Consider the following 15,580-nt stretch of genomic DNA (forward strand, 5'->3'; position numbering starts at 1 on the left):
CCAGGGCCAACCGCACCAGCATATGGTCTCACAAGGGGTCTGAGGATCTCATCTCGGTACCTAATGGCAGTCAGGCTACCTCTGGCGAGCACATGGAGGGCTGTGCGGCCCCCCAAAGAAATGCCACCCCACACCATGACTGACCCACCGCCAAACCGGTCATTCTGGAGGATGTTGCAGGCAGCAGAACGTTCTCCACGGCGTCTCCAGACTCTGTCACGTCTGTCACGTGCTCAGTGTGAACCTGCTTTCATCTGTGAAGAGCACAGGGCGCCAGTGGCGAATTTGCCAATCTTGGTGTTCTCTGGCAAATGCCAAACATCCTGCACGGTGTTGGGCTGTAAGCACAACCCCCACCTGTGGACGTCGGGCCCTCATACCACCCTCATGGAGTCTGTTTCTGACCGTTTGAGCAGACACATGCACATTTGTGGCCTGCTGGAGGTCATTTTGCAGGGCTCTGGCAGTGCTCCTCCTGCTCCTCCTTGCACAAAGGCGGAGGTAGCGGTCCTGCTGCTGGGTTGTTGCCCTCCTATGGCCTCCTCGACGTCTCCTGATGTACTGGCCTGTCTCCTGGTAGCGCCTCCATGCTCTGGACACTACGCTGACAGACACAGCAAACCTTCTTGCCACAGCTCGCATTGATGTGCCATCCTGGATGAGCTGCACTACCTGAGCCACTTGTGTGGGTTGTAGACTCCATCTCATGTTACCACAAGAGTGAGAGCACCGCCAGCATTCAGAAGTGAACAAAACATCAGCCAGGAAGCATAGGAACAGAGAAGTGGTCTGTGGTTACCACCTGAAGAACCACTCCTTTATTGGGGGTGTCTTGCTAATTGCCTATAATTTCCACCTGTTGTCTATTCCATTTGCACAACAGCATGTGAAATTTATTGTCAATCAGTGTTGCTTCCTAAGTGGACAGTTTGATTTCACAGAAGTGTGATTGACTTGGAGTTACATTGTGTTGTTTAAGTGTTCCCTTTATTTTTTTGAGCAGTATATTTGGATTTGTTTAACACTTTTTGGTTACTACATGATTCCATATGTATTATTTCTTAGTTGTGATGTCTTCACTATTATTCTACAATGTAGAAAAGAGTAAAAATAAAGAAAAACCCTTGAATGCGGAGGTGTGTCCAAACTTTTGACTGGTACTGTATGTATTTTTTTAACTGACAAATAAAATACATCAATCAATACAAATTGTGCAGCGGCCAATTGATTAATGGAAAGAGACATCTGTTACAAAACACCAAAAAGTTTAATGACATTCGGAGATTGTCAAGCCAAGCTTCAATACTGGGTAAGCCTACAAGGTAGGGAGGGATGTATTTTCTGTTTGTCGAGATTGACATAGTCTATTTATTGTGATGTTGAAACACAGACCATGATATTGAAGTCCCCGAAATCGGTATGATTTGTTTATTGGTTGTGTGGTGCATTGGCACAGAAACCTGTTGGTTGAAAATTTGTTGCATATATTTTATATTATTAAAAATATGGTATCAAAATGTAAAATATCTAATTTCCCACAAGCTGATCATTGTCTGCAGCCGGCTCTGATCGTAGTGTAATAAAACAGGCAGAGAGAGTGAGCTCGTCTGTGTTGGTTGGTAAACACTCAACTTTCTGGCCCATCACCCTGCGTGGCATCGACTGTGCCACAAATGCATGCTGAATCGGCAAAGTCAATATCTACGTTTATAAACAAAGGGTTGCTACAGTTATTGTTATTTGTGGTCGTAAACGTTATTTTCAGTGAATTCTGAGGGGGGAGGGTGTTAAAATCGACTCCTCCTTCAGCTAGCAAACATAAAAGTATTTAGAAAACATTTGCAAGAATTGACATTGCCAACAAACGGAAATGTCTTCAAATCAAAATCAAATCAAATCAAATGTATTTATATAGCCCTTCTTACATAAGCTGATATCTCAAAGTGCTGTACAGAAAACCAGCCTAAAACCCCAAACAGCAAGCAACACAGGTGTAGAAGCACGGTGGCTAGGAAAAACTCCCTAGAAAGGCCAAAACCTAGGAAGAAACCTAGAGAGGAACCAGGCTATGAGGGGTGGCCAGTCCTCTTCTGGCTGTGCCGGGTGGAGATTATAACAGCACATGGCCAAGATGTTAAAATGTTCATAAATGACCAGCATGGTCAAATAATAATAATCATAGTAGTTGTCGAGGGTGCAACAAGTCAGTAACGCAAGAGTAAGTGTCAGTTGGCTTTTTCATAGCCGATCTTTGAGATTATCTCTACCGCTCCTGCTGTCTCTAGAGAGTTGAAAACAGCAGGTCTGGGACAGGTAGCACGTCCGGTGAACAGGTCAGGGTTCAAGCAGGTCTATGATAGCAGGTCTGGGACAGGTAGCACGTCCGGTGAACAGGTCAGGGTTCCATAGCTGCAGGCAGAACAGTTGGAACTGGAGCAGCAACACGGCCAGGTGAACTGGGGACAGCAAGGAGTCATCAAGGCAGGTAGTCCTGAGGTATGGTCCTAGGGCTCAGGTTCTCCGAGAGAAAGAAAGAAAGAATTAGAGAGAGCATATTTAAATTCACACAGGACACCGGAAAAGACAAGAGAAATACTCCAGATGTGACAGACTGACCCTAGCCCCCCGACACATAAACTACTGCAGCATAAATACTGGAGGCTGAGACAGGAGGGGTCAGGAGACACTGTGGCCCCATCCGATGAAACCCCCAGACAGGGCCAAACAGGCAGGATATAACCCCACCCACTTTGCCAAAGCACAGCCTCCACACCACTAGAGGGATATCTCCAACCACCAACATACCATCCCGGGACAAGGCCGAGTATAGCCCACAAAGATCTCCGCCACGGCACAACCCAAGGGGGGCGCCAACCCAGACAGGAAGACCATGTCAGTGACTCAACCCACTCAAGTGACGCACCCCTCCCAGGGACGGCATGGAAGAACACCAGTAAGCCAGTGACTCAGCCCCCGTAATAGGGGTAGAGGCAGAGAATCCCAGTGGAAAGAGGGGAAACCGGCCAGGCAGAGACAGCGAGGGCGGATCGTTGCTCCAGCCTTTCCGTTCACCTTCACACCCCTGGGCCAGAGTACACTTAATCAAGAAGAAAGTTCAGCAGAAGAAGTTCTTCAGAAGAAATAAATATACACAATGTTAAAATGGCCAGCTTCAGTCAGCTGATTCTAGCCATCCTTTATGGTTAGTTCTAGTTGGGCAGCTTAGTCTCCTATTCAGAGGACCCCCACTTTTGTTAGTGTCTTATTGGTTAAGGTCACGACAAATACTTATCACCACATCTCGTTCAGCCTATCAGCAGCCTTGATTCCTGGGACTTCAGTTTCAGTTGGTCTATGACCCCAGCACGCTGTGTGGTCAGAAACGTGCTTTCCCCATCGTGATGAGCACATCCACAGTTTTCCCTCCTGCTGAACTTTTCCTCCTGTGGAATGAATCCCAGCATGACTGATGTTTAATTAACCATAGTTAATGTCAGTTCTCATTGGACATGAGTCTCAGTTATCTGAACCATGAGTGGTCAGATGTGTGTGTGAATGTGGACGTCTTCTTCCATTAAACCCCCTTAGCCTGGACATCTGCCTCATCCATGTTCTGACCGGACATTCGGTAGTGGTTGCTACCAGCCTTAAGCCAGCACCCAATATTTCTTATTACATTCATGGTCCTTCGATTCTCTACAACCCCTACCTTCACACAATATGTAAAAACCAACTCCTCTGTCGACATCATCTTGAAAACTAAAGCCGATAACTTGCAACTGCCCACCACCTGTTTGTCGAGATTGACTTAGACTGTGGTGTTGAAAATCAAACCATGATATTAAAACGCCTGAAAACGTTATTCATTGTTTATTGGTTGTGTGTTGACCATGTTGACCAGTAGTGTGTGCCACAGAAAGTATTTGACTCTAGCCACAAAATTAAGGAAATTAGAAGGGGAGCGGCGTTTGGCAAGGCCATTTTCTTGCCTGCCGAAATTCACCCCCCCCCCCCCCCCCCCCCTTCTATCTTGGGACTGCAAGGCCTGGCACACTTCAGAATCATTTTGGTAGCTCATGTTGAACAGTAGTGTTATTGTCCACCTCCCCACAGAAGTGACATCGTTAGCTCAGGTCATCTAGCAAAACATAATGTCAAGTAGTCTATACATCTTTACAAGTATTTTTCTGAGCAAATAGGAAACAGGGAACAAGGGAATAGTATAGGTTTCTTGTAACATAATTATTTAAATACATGTGTTTTAGTGGCCATCTAATCAGAAGTTGGATCAAAGATAACCTTGAAAGATCCATATAAATGTTTTTTTATTTTTAATTTTTATCTACAATTATATTAAATTAGAAATTGAACATAACAGTGATTTGGAGGAGAGTGACTGATATTTCTTCTCTCATGATGTTAACATCTTTGTCCGTATTTCAAAAGACAATCGACACCTCCTTCAGAACACATTCAGCAAACTGGGAAAAAAATGTGATGGGCATTTTAGTTTTCCCCAACAAAATTAAGTTACACTCAAGATTCTAATACGCAAGTATACAACAACACAGCTATAATATAATTTGACAGTTCTGTTTTGCCTTTTAGTCAGTATACTTTCAGTAGGTTAATTGTACATGACTTATACTCTCATACTTACTTTTAAGGCAAAGACCCCACAAGAAGTAACATCTTGTTGGCATGGGTGAGGAAGGATACCACACGCCCATCTGGAGATATTACACCCCTTCTCTCTCAGGAAGGATCTGAACATATATGTTAATACAAGTACAGCATTTTGGAACACTTTATTGATTACAATATAGAGATGAATAACAGAGGGTAATCTGAGAATGCAGGGATTCCAGCAGGGTGTGTGTTTAAGTAGTCAAATCTGGAGCTGACAAGGGCTGGAATGTAAATGACATGTGATCATCTCGGATTATTTATCATCTGAGAATGGGCAGGCATTCCCTCGGATGAAGAGCATATCCGTCTTGCTGATTTATGTGCTGTCATCCAGGTGGAAATGTCACCTGCATATCTGATATAGGAAAAGAGATAAGAGAAAAGTTGAGTGTCCTGTGAATATGTTTATGTATATGTACTGTACATGTGTGTGTATGTGTATATATATCTTGGTATATATTTTTTTTATTTTAATTTATATTATTATTATCATTATTGTGTTTTGTGGTTGAGGGGTGGGGGATGAGGGGAGGTTGATGGGGATGGTGGAGGTGGAGGTGGAGGTGCTGGGGGTGTCCTATTGAGGGCGAAGGGACCTATTGAGGAGGGGATTCTTCATGGAGGTACATTCAGTCATAGTTTTGTTTATTATATTATTATACATTGATTTATTTTTTTCTTATTTTTTTCTATTATTATAACAGTTTACTGCGATTATGGATATGCACTCATGTTGACTTGTATATTTGAACTTTCTTTTTTGCCCGGAGTACAAATTTTTGATTTATTATTGTTATTGCTATTTTATTATTACTACTGTACCTACACTCTTAAAAACTAAAACAGAAAAAGTGTAAAAAATGTAGGAAAAGCCATAAGAGGGAAAAGCACGATGGGGGATTGAGGGATGGGTAGAGAGAACTGTAGAGGGCTCTGAAAATTCTTATTGCTGAAATAACCACTTCCTTTTGTGACGAGAGTCTAATACTTCCTGTGGCAGACATCAGAGGGTTCATAGGTCACCAAAAATTATCATGAAGTGTGCCAGGCCTTGCAGTCCCAAGATTGAAGGGGGGGAGAACTTTGGCAGGCAAGAAAATAGCCTTGCCGAAATCCCCCCCTTCTAATTTCCTTCATTTTGTAAACCGACATATAAAATGAAACACAGCCTGACGTGATCAGAAATATTAACTACTAAGTATGTCGCGGTAATGGCATTTTTTTGCATTTTTTTGCCTTTACCTCCCTTATCTCACATCATTTGCTCACATTGTATATAGTCTTATTTTTTTTCTACTGTATTATTGACTGTATGTTGTTTACTCCATGTGTAACTCTGTGTTGTTGTATGTTGTCGAACTGCTTTGCTTTATCTTGGCCAGGTCGCAATTGTAAATGAGAACTTGTTCTCAACTTGCCTACCTGGTTAAATAAAGGTGAAATAAAATAAATAAAATAAATAAAAATGAAGAATTGGAGTGCGTGCGCGTTCAAGCAAGTCGCAGCAATGAAGAATTGAGTGCGTGCGTGTTCACGCGAAGGGAGGATTCTGGCAGGGGGGAGAACACCGGAAATTGATTATTTTTTTTGCGGAAAGAGTAGTGTTCTGAATTTTGGATCAGTTATCTAATGTTTTCGCTTCATTCGTATTTTTGACACAGGTGTATCCTGCTTATTTGGTGGAACGATGTCAGTTGTACCTTCCAACCGACCTTCAACCGGTTGGCCACGCCGTGGACTGAACCAGTTCGAAAACAAATACATCAGCCCGCCTTCCAAACCTCTCACGCTGGAGAGAACCATCAACTTGTACGTCGCTAGCTATGAAGTGCAATTGTTATTTAACTGTCTAACTAGATAGCGGCATTTCGTTTTCGGTGTTGGGTTTTTAACTCGTTAGCTATAGTGTTTCTGAATATGTGATGTAGTAGGCTAAACAAACAGGCCCACCTAGCTAGTTACGACACGCAGTGCTCTTGCATGTTGCAAACACAAAAAACATTCCCTACTTGTAGAGTAAAGCCTAATTATTGTACAATACAAAACAATTACGTAGCTAGTTAGTTACATAGCATGCAAACACATTAAGAGTTTACCTAACTAAGCTGCTAACATTTTATTGGGATTGGCCCTCGCAGATATCCCCTCACGAATTACACGTTTGGCACAAAGGAACCTCTCTACGAGAAGGATAGCTCGGTGGCGGCTCGGTTCCAAAGGATGCGCGAGGAGTTCGAAAAAATAGGCATGAGGCGGGCAGTGGAGGGGGTTCTGATCGTACACGAGCACAGGCTACCACACGTTCTACTGCTGCAGTTGGGGACAACCTTTTTCAAACTGTGAGTTGGTTCTCATCACACCTCTGCAACAATGTTGCATGGTGCCAGTTACTAATGTGTAAGCAACTAAGCATTTGCAAGGAAAAGCTTGACACCTCTGTAACTGGCAGGAGCATATAGTCCAATTTTAAAGTCAACAAAAAGTGCCCCAACTGTGTTTTTGAAACTTAATTGTGTGCAGTCCTGGTGGAGAATTGAATGCAGGGGAGGACGAAGTGGAAGGACTGAAGCGATTGATGACAGAGGTAGGCAGGCTACATGGTCTTCATTCAGATTAGTATCATGAAATGTGACCTGATCATCTGGAAAGGTTTGCTTGGTGACATCAAAACCATTCCATTTACTTTGGTGGAAAACTGGGAGTGGCATAGAGGTTGGAAACAATTGGTCAGCTCTGACAAGATGGAAGTGGCTTATCACTGGCAACAATGGACAATAGAACCACTTTGACATCACGCTGCAGACCATTCTAGGTAAAGGGTTACGTACTTTTCAAAATGTCTCAAATTTTGTGCACTATTGAATGGTAACACATTGATCAGAAATTGAGAAAAAAAAATCCCATCACACAGTAAAACTACAAGAGTGATGGATTCCAGGGCAGATGGAGCAGCTGATTATTTCAGTTTCATTTGAGCTGGTTAACCATACCATGACTACCTAGATTTCCTATTTGCTTGTCTACTGGATAATTATTTGCTGACATAGCATGCATAGTTGTCAGAGACTGAAACGTGATTTTAGTTTTGATATTAGTTTAACATGTGTGTTTTTCCCACATCCGTGTCCAGATCCTGGGGCGTCAGGATGGAGTGAAGCAGGACTGGGTGATCGATGACTCTATTGGAAACTGGTGGAGACCCAACTTTGAGCCCCCACAGGTGGGTTACCAAGGAGTAATCTTTCCTGTCCTGTTACGCGAAAGGCCTCAGCATGCTTTGGTTCGGCTGGCTAGGCGGACCAAACGAGTGTACTCGCATGCTCCCTTAACCTCTCTGGGCCAGTGGGATGCTTGCGTCCCACCTACTCAACAGCCAGTGTAATCCCGTGGCGCGATATTCAAATACCTTAGAAATGCTATTACTTAAATTTCTCAAAGATATGACTATTTTACACCATTTTAAAGACAAGACTCTAACCACGTTAATCTAACCACACTGTCCGATTTCAAAAAGACTTTACAACGAAAGCAAAACATTAGATTATGTCAGCAGAGTACCCAGCCAGAAATAATCAGACACCCATTTTTCAAGCTAGCATATAATGTCACATAAACCCAAACCACAGCTAAATGCAGCACTAACCTTTGATGATCTTCATCAGATGACAATCCTAGGACATTATGTTATACAATACATGCATGTTTTGTTCAATCAAGTTCATATTTATATAAAAAAACAGCTTTTTTACATTAGCATGTGACTAGCATGTGACTAGCATTCCCACCGAACACTTCCGGTGAATTTACTAAATTACTCACGATAAACGTTCACAAAAAACATAATTATTTTAAGAATTATAGATACAGAACTCCTTTATGCACTCACTATGTCCGATTTTAAAATAGCTTTTCGGTGAAAGAACATTTTGCAATATTCTGAGTAGATAGCCCGGCCATCACAGGCTAGCTATTTTGACACCCACCAAGTGTGGTACTCACCAAACTCCGATTTACTATTAGAAAAGTTTGATTACCTTTGCTGTTCTTCGTCAGAATGCACTCCCAGGACTTCTACTTCAATAACAAATGTTGGTTTGGTTCCAAATAATCCATAGTTATATCCAAATAGCGGCGTTTTGTTCGTGCGTTCAAGACAATATCCGAAGGGTAAAGAAGGGTGACGCGCCCGACGCGTTTCGTGACAAAAAAATTCAAAATATTCCATTACCGTACTTCGAAGCATGTCAAACGCTGTTTAAAATCTATTTTTATGCGATTTTTCTCGTAAAAAAGCGATAATATTCCGACCGGGAGTCGTTGTTTTCGTTCAAAGAGAGAGAAAGTAAACATGGTGTCGGCTCGTGCACGGGCCTCCAGTCTCATTGTCCTCAGATCGACCACTATCCAAATGCGCTAATGTTTTTCAGCCATGGCCTGCAAAGCCACCATTCATCGTTCTGGCGCCTTCTGAGAGCCTATGGGAGCGTTAGAAAATGTCACGTTATGCCAGAGATCCCATGTTTTGGTTAGAGATGATCAAGAAGGACAAGAAATAGTCAGAGAGAGCGCTTCCTGTTTTGGAATCTTCTCAGGTTTTGGCCTGCCAAATGAGTTCTGTTATACTCACAGACACCATTCAAACAGTTTTAGAAACTTTAGGGTGTTTTCTATCCAAATCAAACAATGATATGCATATTCTAGTTACTGGGCAGGAGTAATAACCAGATTAAATCGGGTACGTTTTTTATCCGGCCGTGCAAATACTGCCCCCTATCCCCAACAGGTTAAGACCTTCAGTTGAAAAACTAGAAAAAAGCGGCAATGGTACTTTGTCCATCTTGAGACGCCGTAGCCAGTATACCTCAAAATAGAGAGAATTAATATAAGTTAACTCAAGAAATGCGTTATTAACTTTGACGTTTTGGCTGAGGATATATTAGTTGTACAATTTTACATCTAATTTTGGTGCCGTATTTCTCAAGTGGAAAAATGTGCATGAAAATGATTAGTCTCTTGTTGAATGACAACAAACACTTAATTGAAGAATCCCTACTGTTGACCAATCACCGACAAAGGGGCTACCGACTTCGGCTTACCCCCCCAAAAATGTGTACACCAACAGCCCAAAAAAACCTTGCTGAAGGCCAACTCAAACAAAAATGTCACAAAATGTTGTCATAATATATGCACAAACTGTTTTGGATGGGAAGTATGCAGGGACGCCTTAACGAACCCATGGTTCATACTATAGTTGTCAGAGGAGTCACCTGACATGTCCCAGGTCTCTTGGTTTCCATTGGCTTTCACACTTATGCTGGCCTTTTGAATTTGAATACAGTGCCTTCGGAAAGTATTCAGATCCCTTTACTTTTCCCACATTTTGCAACGTTACAGCCTTATTCTAAAATGTTTTGAGAAAAATAAAAATCCTAGCAAATAAAATAAAAATATTACAAAAATACATATTTACACAAGTATTCAGACCCCTTGCTATGAGACTTGAAATTGAGCTCCGGTGCATCCTGTTTCCATTGATCATCCTTGAGATGTTTATACAACTTGATTGGAGTCCACCAGTGGTACATTCAATTGATTGGACATGATATAAATGGAAGAAGTTTGGAACCACCAAGACTCTTCCTAGAGCTGGCTGCCCGGCCAAACTGAGCAATCGGGGTAGATGGGCCTTGGTCAGGGAGGTGACCAAGAACCCGATGGTCACTCTGACAGAGGTTTGGAGTTCCTCTGTGGAGGTGGGAGAACCTTCCAGAAGGACAACCATCTGCAGCACTCCCCCAATCAGGCTTTTATGTTAGAGTGGCTAGACAGAAGCCACTCCACAGTAAAAGGCACATGACAGCCTGCTTGGAGTTTGCCAAAAGGCACCTAAAGACTTTCAGACCATGGAAACAAGATTCTCTGGGCTGATGAAACCAAGATTCAACTCGTTGGCCTGAATACAGAGTGTCATGTCTGGAGGAAACCTGGCACCATCCCTACTGTGAAGCTGTGGGGGTGTTTTTCAGCGGCAAGGACTGGGAGACTAGTCAGGATCGAGGCAAAGATGAACAGAGCAAAGTACAGAGAGATCCTTGCCGAAATCAAATTTATTTATAAAGCCCTTCTTACATCAACTGATATCTCAAAGTGCTGTACAGAAACCCAGCCTAAAACCCCAAACAGCAAGTAATGCAGGTGTAGAAGCACGGTGGCTAGGAAAAACTCCCTAGAAAGGCCAGAACCTAGGAAGAAACCTAGAGGAGCCTGGCTATGAGGGGTGGCCAGTCCTCTTCTGGCTGTGCCGGGTGGAGATTATAACAGCACATGGCCAAGATGTTCAAATGTTCATAGATGACCAGGAGGGTCAAATAATAATCACAGTGGTTGTCGAGGGTACAACAAGTCAGTTGGCTTTTCATAGCCGATCATTCAGAGTATCTCTACCGCTCTGCTGTCTCTAGAGAGTTGAAAACAGCAGGTCTGGGACAGGTAGCACGTCCGGTGAACAGGTCAGGGTTCCATAGCCGCAGACAGAACAGTTGAAGCTGGAGCAGCAGCACGACCAGGTGGACTGGGGACAGCAAGGAGTCATCAGGCCAGGCAGTCCTGAGGCAAGAGAGAGAAAGAAAGCGGGAGAATTAGACAAAGCATACTTCAATTCACACAGGACACCGGATAAGACAGGAGAAATACTCCAGATATAAGACTGACCCTAGCCCCCCGACACATAATCTACTGCAGCATAAATACTGGAGGCTGAGACAGGAGGGGTCGGGAGACACTGTGGCCCCCTCCGACGATACCCCCGGACAGGGCCAAACAGGCAGGATATAAGCCCACCCACTTTGCCAAAGCACAGCCCCCACACCACTAGAAGGATCTCTTCACCCACCAACGTACCATCCTGAGACAAGGCCGAGTATAGCCCACAAAGATCTCCCCCACGGCACAACCCAAGGGGGGGGGGGGGGGGGGGGGGGGGGGGGGGGGGGGGGGGGGGGGGGGGCAACCCAGACAGGAAGATCACGTCAGTGACTCAACCCACTCAAGTGACGCACCCCTCCTAGGGACGGCATGGAAGAGCACCAGTAAGCCAGTGACTCTGTAATAGGTCCCTGTAATAGGGTTAGAGGCAGAGAATCCCAGTGGAGAGAGGGCAACTGGCCAGGCAGAGACAGCAAGGGCGATTCGTTGCTCCAGTGCCTTTCCGTTCACCTTCAGACTCCTGGGCCAGACTACACTCAATCATTGGACCTACTGAAGAGATGAGTCTTCAATAAAGACTTAAAGAGAGCCTGCTCCAGAGCGCTCAGGACCTTTCACCTTCCAACAGGACAACGACCCTAAGCACACAGCCAAGACAACACAGGAGTGGCTTCTGGACAAGTCTCTGAATGTCCTTGAGTGGTCCAGCCAGAGCCCCGGATTTGAACCTGATTGAACATCTCTGGAGAGACCTGAAAATAGCTGGGGGGGGGGTTTAATAAAGTTTTGAATAAGGCTGTAACCTAACAAAATATGGAAAAAGTTAAGGGGTTTGAATACTTTCCACTGGACTTCAAAATCCATGTCATGAGAATCCATTAAGTTAGGTTTTTCTGTTTTATCTACAGTACCCCTACATCCCAGCACACATTACCAAACCCAAAGAGCACAAGAAGCTCTTCTTGGTTCAGTTGCAGGAAAAAGGTAAGTTGACCAGTCTGTAATGTTTAAATGTGACTTAGTTCATATCAATTGATTGATGTTGATTGCTGTGGTTATCACCTGTATATAAGAGCTTTAAGAAGGTTAACATATTTTGATGTGTAGTTATTATGTTGGTGTGTCTGAGTGGATGTGGATATTGACCGGTTGTCTGTCTCCCAGCACTGTTTGCAGTGCCCAAGAACTATAAGCTGGTGGCTGCCCCTCTGTTTGAGCTGTATGACAATGCCCCAGGCTACGGGCCAATCATATCCAGTCTCCCACAACTGCTGAGTAGGTAAGGTATTCACCATACTGCTGTATTTTCACTATAATATGAAATACCTTACTTGATAAGACTCAAATCAGAGTACAACTGACATTTTAAAGATGGACAGATGTGCATTATAGATTAGTTGTTCTATTCACAATGCAACCATTTTGTATTGCAGGTTCAACTTCATATACAATTAAATCCTACTACTTGAATGTGGCGACACAAGGACTGTCTCTGTGAGTTCAGCCTGGGCAGAAGAGAATGGGCAAGCAGGATTTCACTACACTTCTCTTAAAACAGAGTCCCCAGTGATACTACACATTTAAATATTGATCTGGATGTTGTTTAGAAAATAAGAGAATGTATTCATCTTTGTCAACTTTTACAGAACTATTACTTTGTGACATGAAACATTTTGTAGTCACACAAGTATTGATTTTCTATGTTTGTAGATGGGAGTTGACTGTTTTTAGAAAATAGAACAGTGCTTGTTTTTTTTAATCATTGTAACATACTACTTTGTCATCTTTCATTACTTTTTAAGGAATTACCAAGGAGTTATCTTTTATTTTCAATTAAAGATGGCTTTAAAACATGAAACTAAGAAACTGTTTCCTTTTAATATGGGTACTCCTCGACTGACCAATTTCTCATATTGCTGTTTCAATACCAATGGTAGGGTAGCTATCAAACCAGTCTAAACAAAATGCAATCGTTTGTCTATTCCCAATTATCTACGCATGATCCTATTTTCATCAGTAGTGGTGTATAGAATGCTTTTCATTGATATTCATAAGAGCAGAAGGATATCAAGGATTCTGTATGGAGGAATGGTCCAAGATCCCTCCCAACATGTTCTCCAATATCATAAAAATACTGTCGTTATCCTCGCAAGGGGAGGGTGCTAGAGTATTCAAAACAGGGGTGCCAATCATTTAGACCCGTGTCTTTAAAAAATATATATTTGTTAAACAAAATCTGTTTGAGCATTTTATATTAGTATAAAATATTTCACCAACAAATCACATTTTATTGGTCATGTACACGTTTAGCAGATGTTATTGCGGGTGTAGTGAAATGCTTGTGTTCCTAGCTATAACAGTGCAGTAGTATCTAAAAACAATTCACAACAATACATCTAAAAGTAAAAGAATGCAATTAAGAAATATATAAATATTAGTTTGAGCAATGTCGGAGTGGCATTGAATAGAATACAGTATATACATATGACATGAGTAAAGCGGTATGTAAACATTTAAACATTTAAAGTGGCCAGTGATTCCAAGTCTGTATATTGGGCAGCAGCCTCTAAGGTGCTGGGTTGCATAACTGGGTGGAAGCCGGCTAGTGATGGCTATTTGACAGTGATGGCCTTAAGATAGAAGCTGTTTTTTCAGTCTCTCGGTCCCAGCTTTGATGCACCTGTACTGACCTCGCCTTCTGGATGATAGAGGGGTGAACAGGCAGTGGCTCAGGTGGTTGTTGTCCTTGATGATCTTTTTGGCCTTCCTGTGACATCAGGTGCTGTAGGTGTCCTGGACGGCAGGTAGTTTTTCCCCGGTGATGCGTTGTGCAGAACGCACCACCCTCTGGAGAGCCCTGCGGTTGCGGGCGGTGCAGTTGCCGTACCAGGTGGTGATACAGCCCGACAGGATGCTCTCGATTGTGCATCTGTAAAAGTTTGAGTTTTAGAGGCCAAGCCAAATTTCTTCAGCCTCTTGAGATTGAAGAGGCACTGTTGCACCGTGGTTCACACTTTCAGTTTTGTGTGAATGCTGCCGTATGTCCACGGTTTCTGGTTTGGGTAGGTTTTAATTGTCACAGTGGATACAACATCTCCTATACACATCCTGATGAACTCAGTCACTGTGTCTGTGTATTCATCAATGTTATTCTGAGGCTACCTGGAACATATTCCAATCCGCGTGATCAAAACAATCTTGAAGCATGGATTCCGATTGGTCAGACCAGCGTTGAAAAGACCCTAGCACGGGTACTTCCTGTTTGAGTTTCTGCCTATAGGAAGGGAGGAACAAAATGGAGTCTTCAGTAGATTTGCTGAAGGGAGGGCGGGAGAGGGCCTTGTAGGCATTTTGAAAAGTTGAATAGCAGTGGTCCAATGTTTTACCAGCGCGAGTACTATAGTCAATGTGTTGGTAGAACTAAGGTAGTCTTTTTCTCAAATTTGCTTTGTAAAAATCCCCAGCTACAATAAATACCGCCTCAGGATATGTGGTTTTCAGTTTGCATAAAGTCCAGTGTAGTTCTTTGAGGGCATCGTGGTATCGGCTTGAGGGGGAATATACACGACTGTGACTATAACCAAAGAGAATTCTCTTTGGATATAATAAGGTCGGCATTTGATTGAGGTATTCTAGGTTTGGTGAACAAAAGGACTTGAGTTTCTGTATGTTATCACAATCACACCATGAGTGGTTAATCATGAAACATACACCCCCGCCTTTCTTCTTCCCGGAGAATTCTTTATTCCTGTCTAGGCGATGTACTGAGAACCCAGATGGCTGAATGGATGGGGATAGTATATCCCGAGAGAGCCATGTTTCCGTGAAACAGTATGTTACAATCCCTAATGTTTCTTCTCTCGTGTTTTGGAGCAGCCTCTGGAATAAGTTAAATTGCCCTGGGGGGTGCGAACAAAGGATCCAATTCGGGAAAGTCGTATTCCTGGTTTGTGAGTTACCGCCGCTCTGATTTCCAAAAGTTTTGAGGGAGAGGTTGTTGTCCTGGCACCACACGGCCAGGTCTCTGACCTCCTTCCTATAGGCTGTCTCGTCGTTATCGGTGATCAGGCCTACCACTGTTGTGTCATCGGCAAACTTAATGATGGTGTTGGAGTCGTGCCTGGCCGAGTAGTCATGAGTGAACAGGGAGTGCAGGAGGGAACTGAGCATACCCCCTGTTTTAAGT

At 43.3% G+C, this 15,580-nt stretch overlaps 1 protein-coding gene across 1 annotated transcript; it reads left to right on the top strand.

The window, feature by feature from the left end:
- The first annotated feature begins 6,233 nt into the window (after window positions 1-6,233).
- On the top strand, window positions 6,234-13,253 carry nudt21 (nudix hydrolase 21). The gene is made up of 7 exons (XM_029696319.1): window positions 6,234-6,498; window positions 6,828-7,028; window positions 7,210-7,273; window positions 7,820-7,909; window positions 12,303-12,378; window positions 12,559-12,673; window positions 12,828-13,253. Exons 1-7 carry the CDS (start codon window positions 6,377-6,379, stop codon window positions 12,847-12,849), a joined length of 690 nt encoding a protein of 229 aa, XP_029552179.1. The 5' UTR covers window positions 6,234-6,376; the 3' UTR covers window positions 12,850-13,253.
- Window positions 13,254-15,580: the final 2,327 nt, after the last annotated feature.

This window comes from Salmo trutta, chromosome 17 (genome assembly GCF_901001165.1).
Source record: "Salmo trutta chromosome 17, fSalTru1.1, whole genome shotgun sequence".
NCBI classification, from domain to species: Eukaryota; Metazoa; Chordata; class Actinopteri; order Salmoniformes; family Salmonidae; genus Salmo; species Salmo trutta.

Bases quoted from the DNA above. Each gene is read 5' to 3' on its own strand.
- nudt21 (XM_029696319.1), top strand. From the start codon at position 6,377: ATGTCAGTTGTACCTTCCAACCGACCTTCAACCGGTTGGCCACGCCGT. The intron at 7,910-12,302 runs GTGGGTTACCAA...TTTTATCTACAG, and splicing joins CCAACTTTGAGCCCCCACAG to TACCCCTACATCCCAGCACA. The intron at 12,674-12,827 runs GTAAGGTATTCA...TTTGTATTGCAG, and splicing joins CTCCCACAACTGCTGAGTAG to GTTCAACTTCATATACAATT.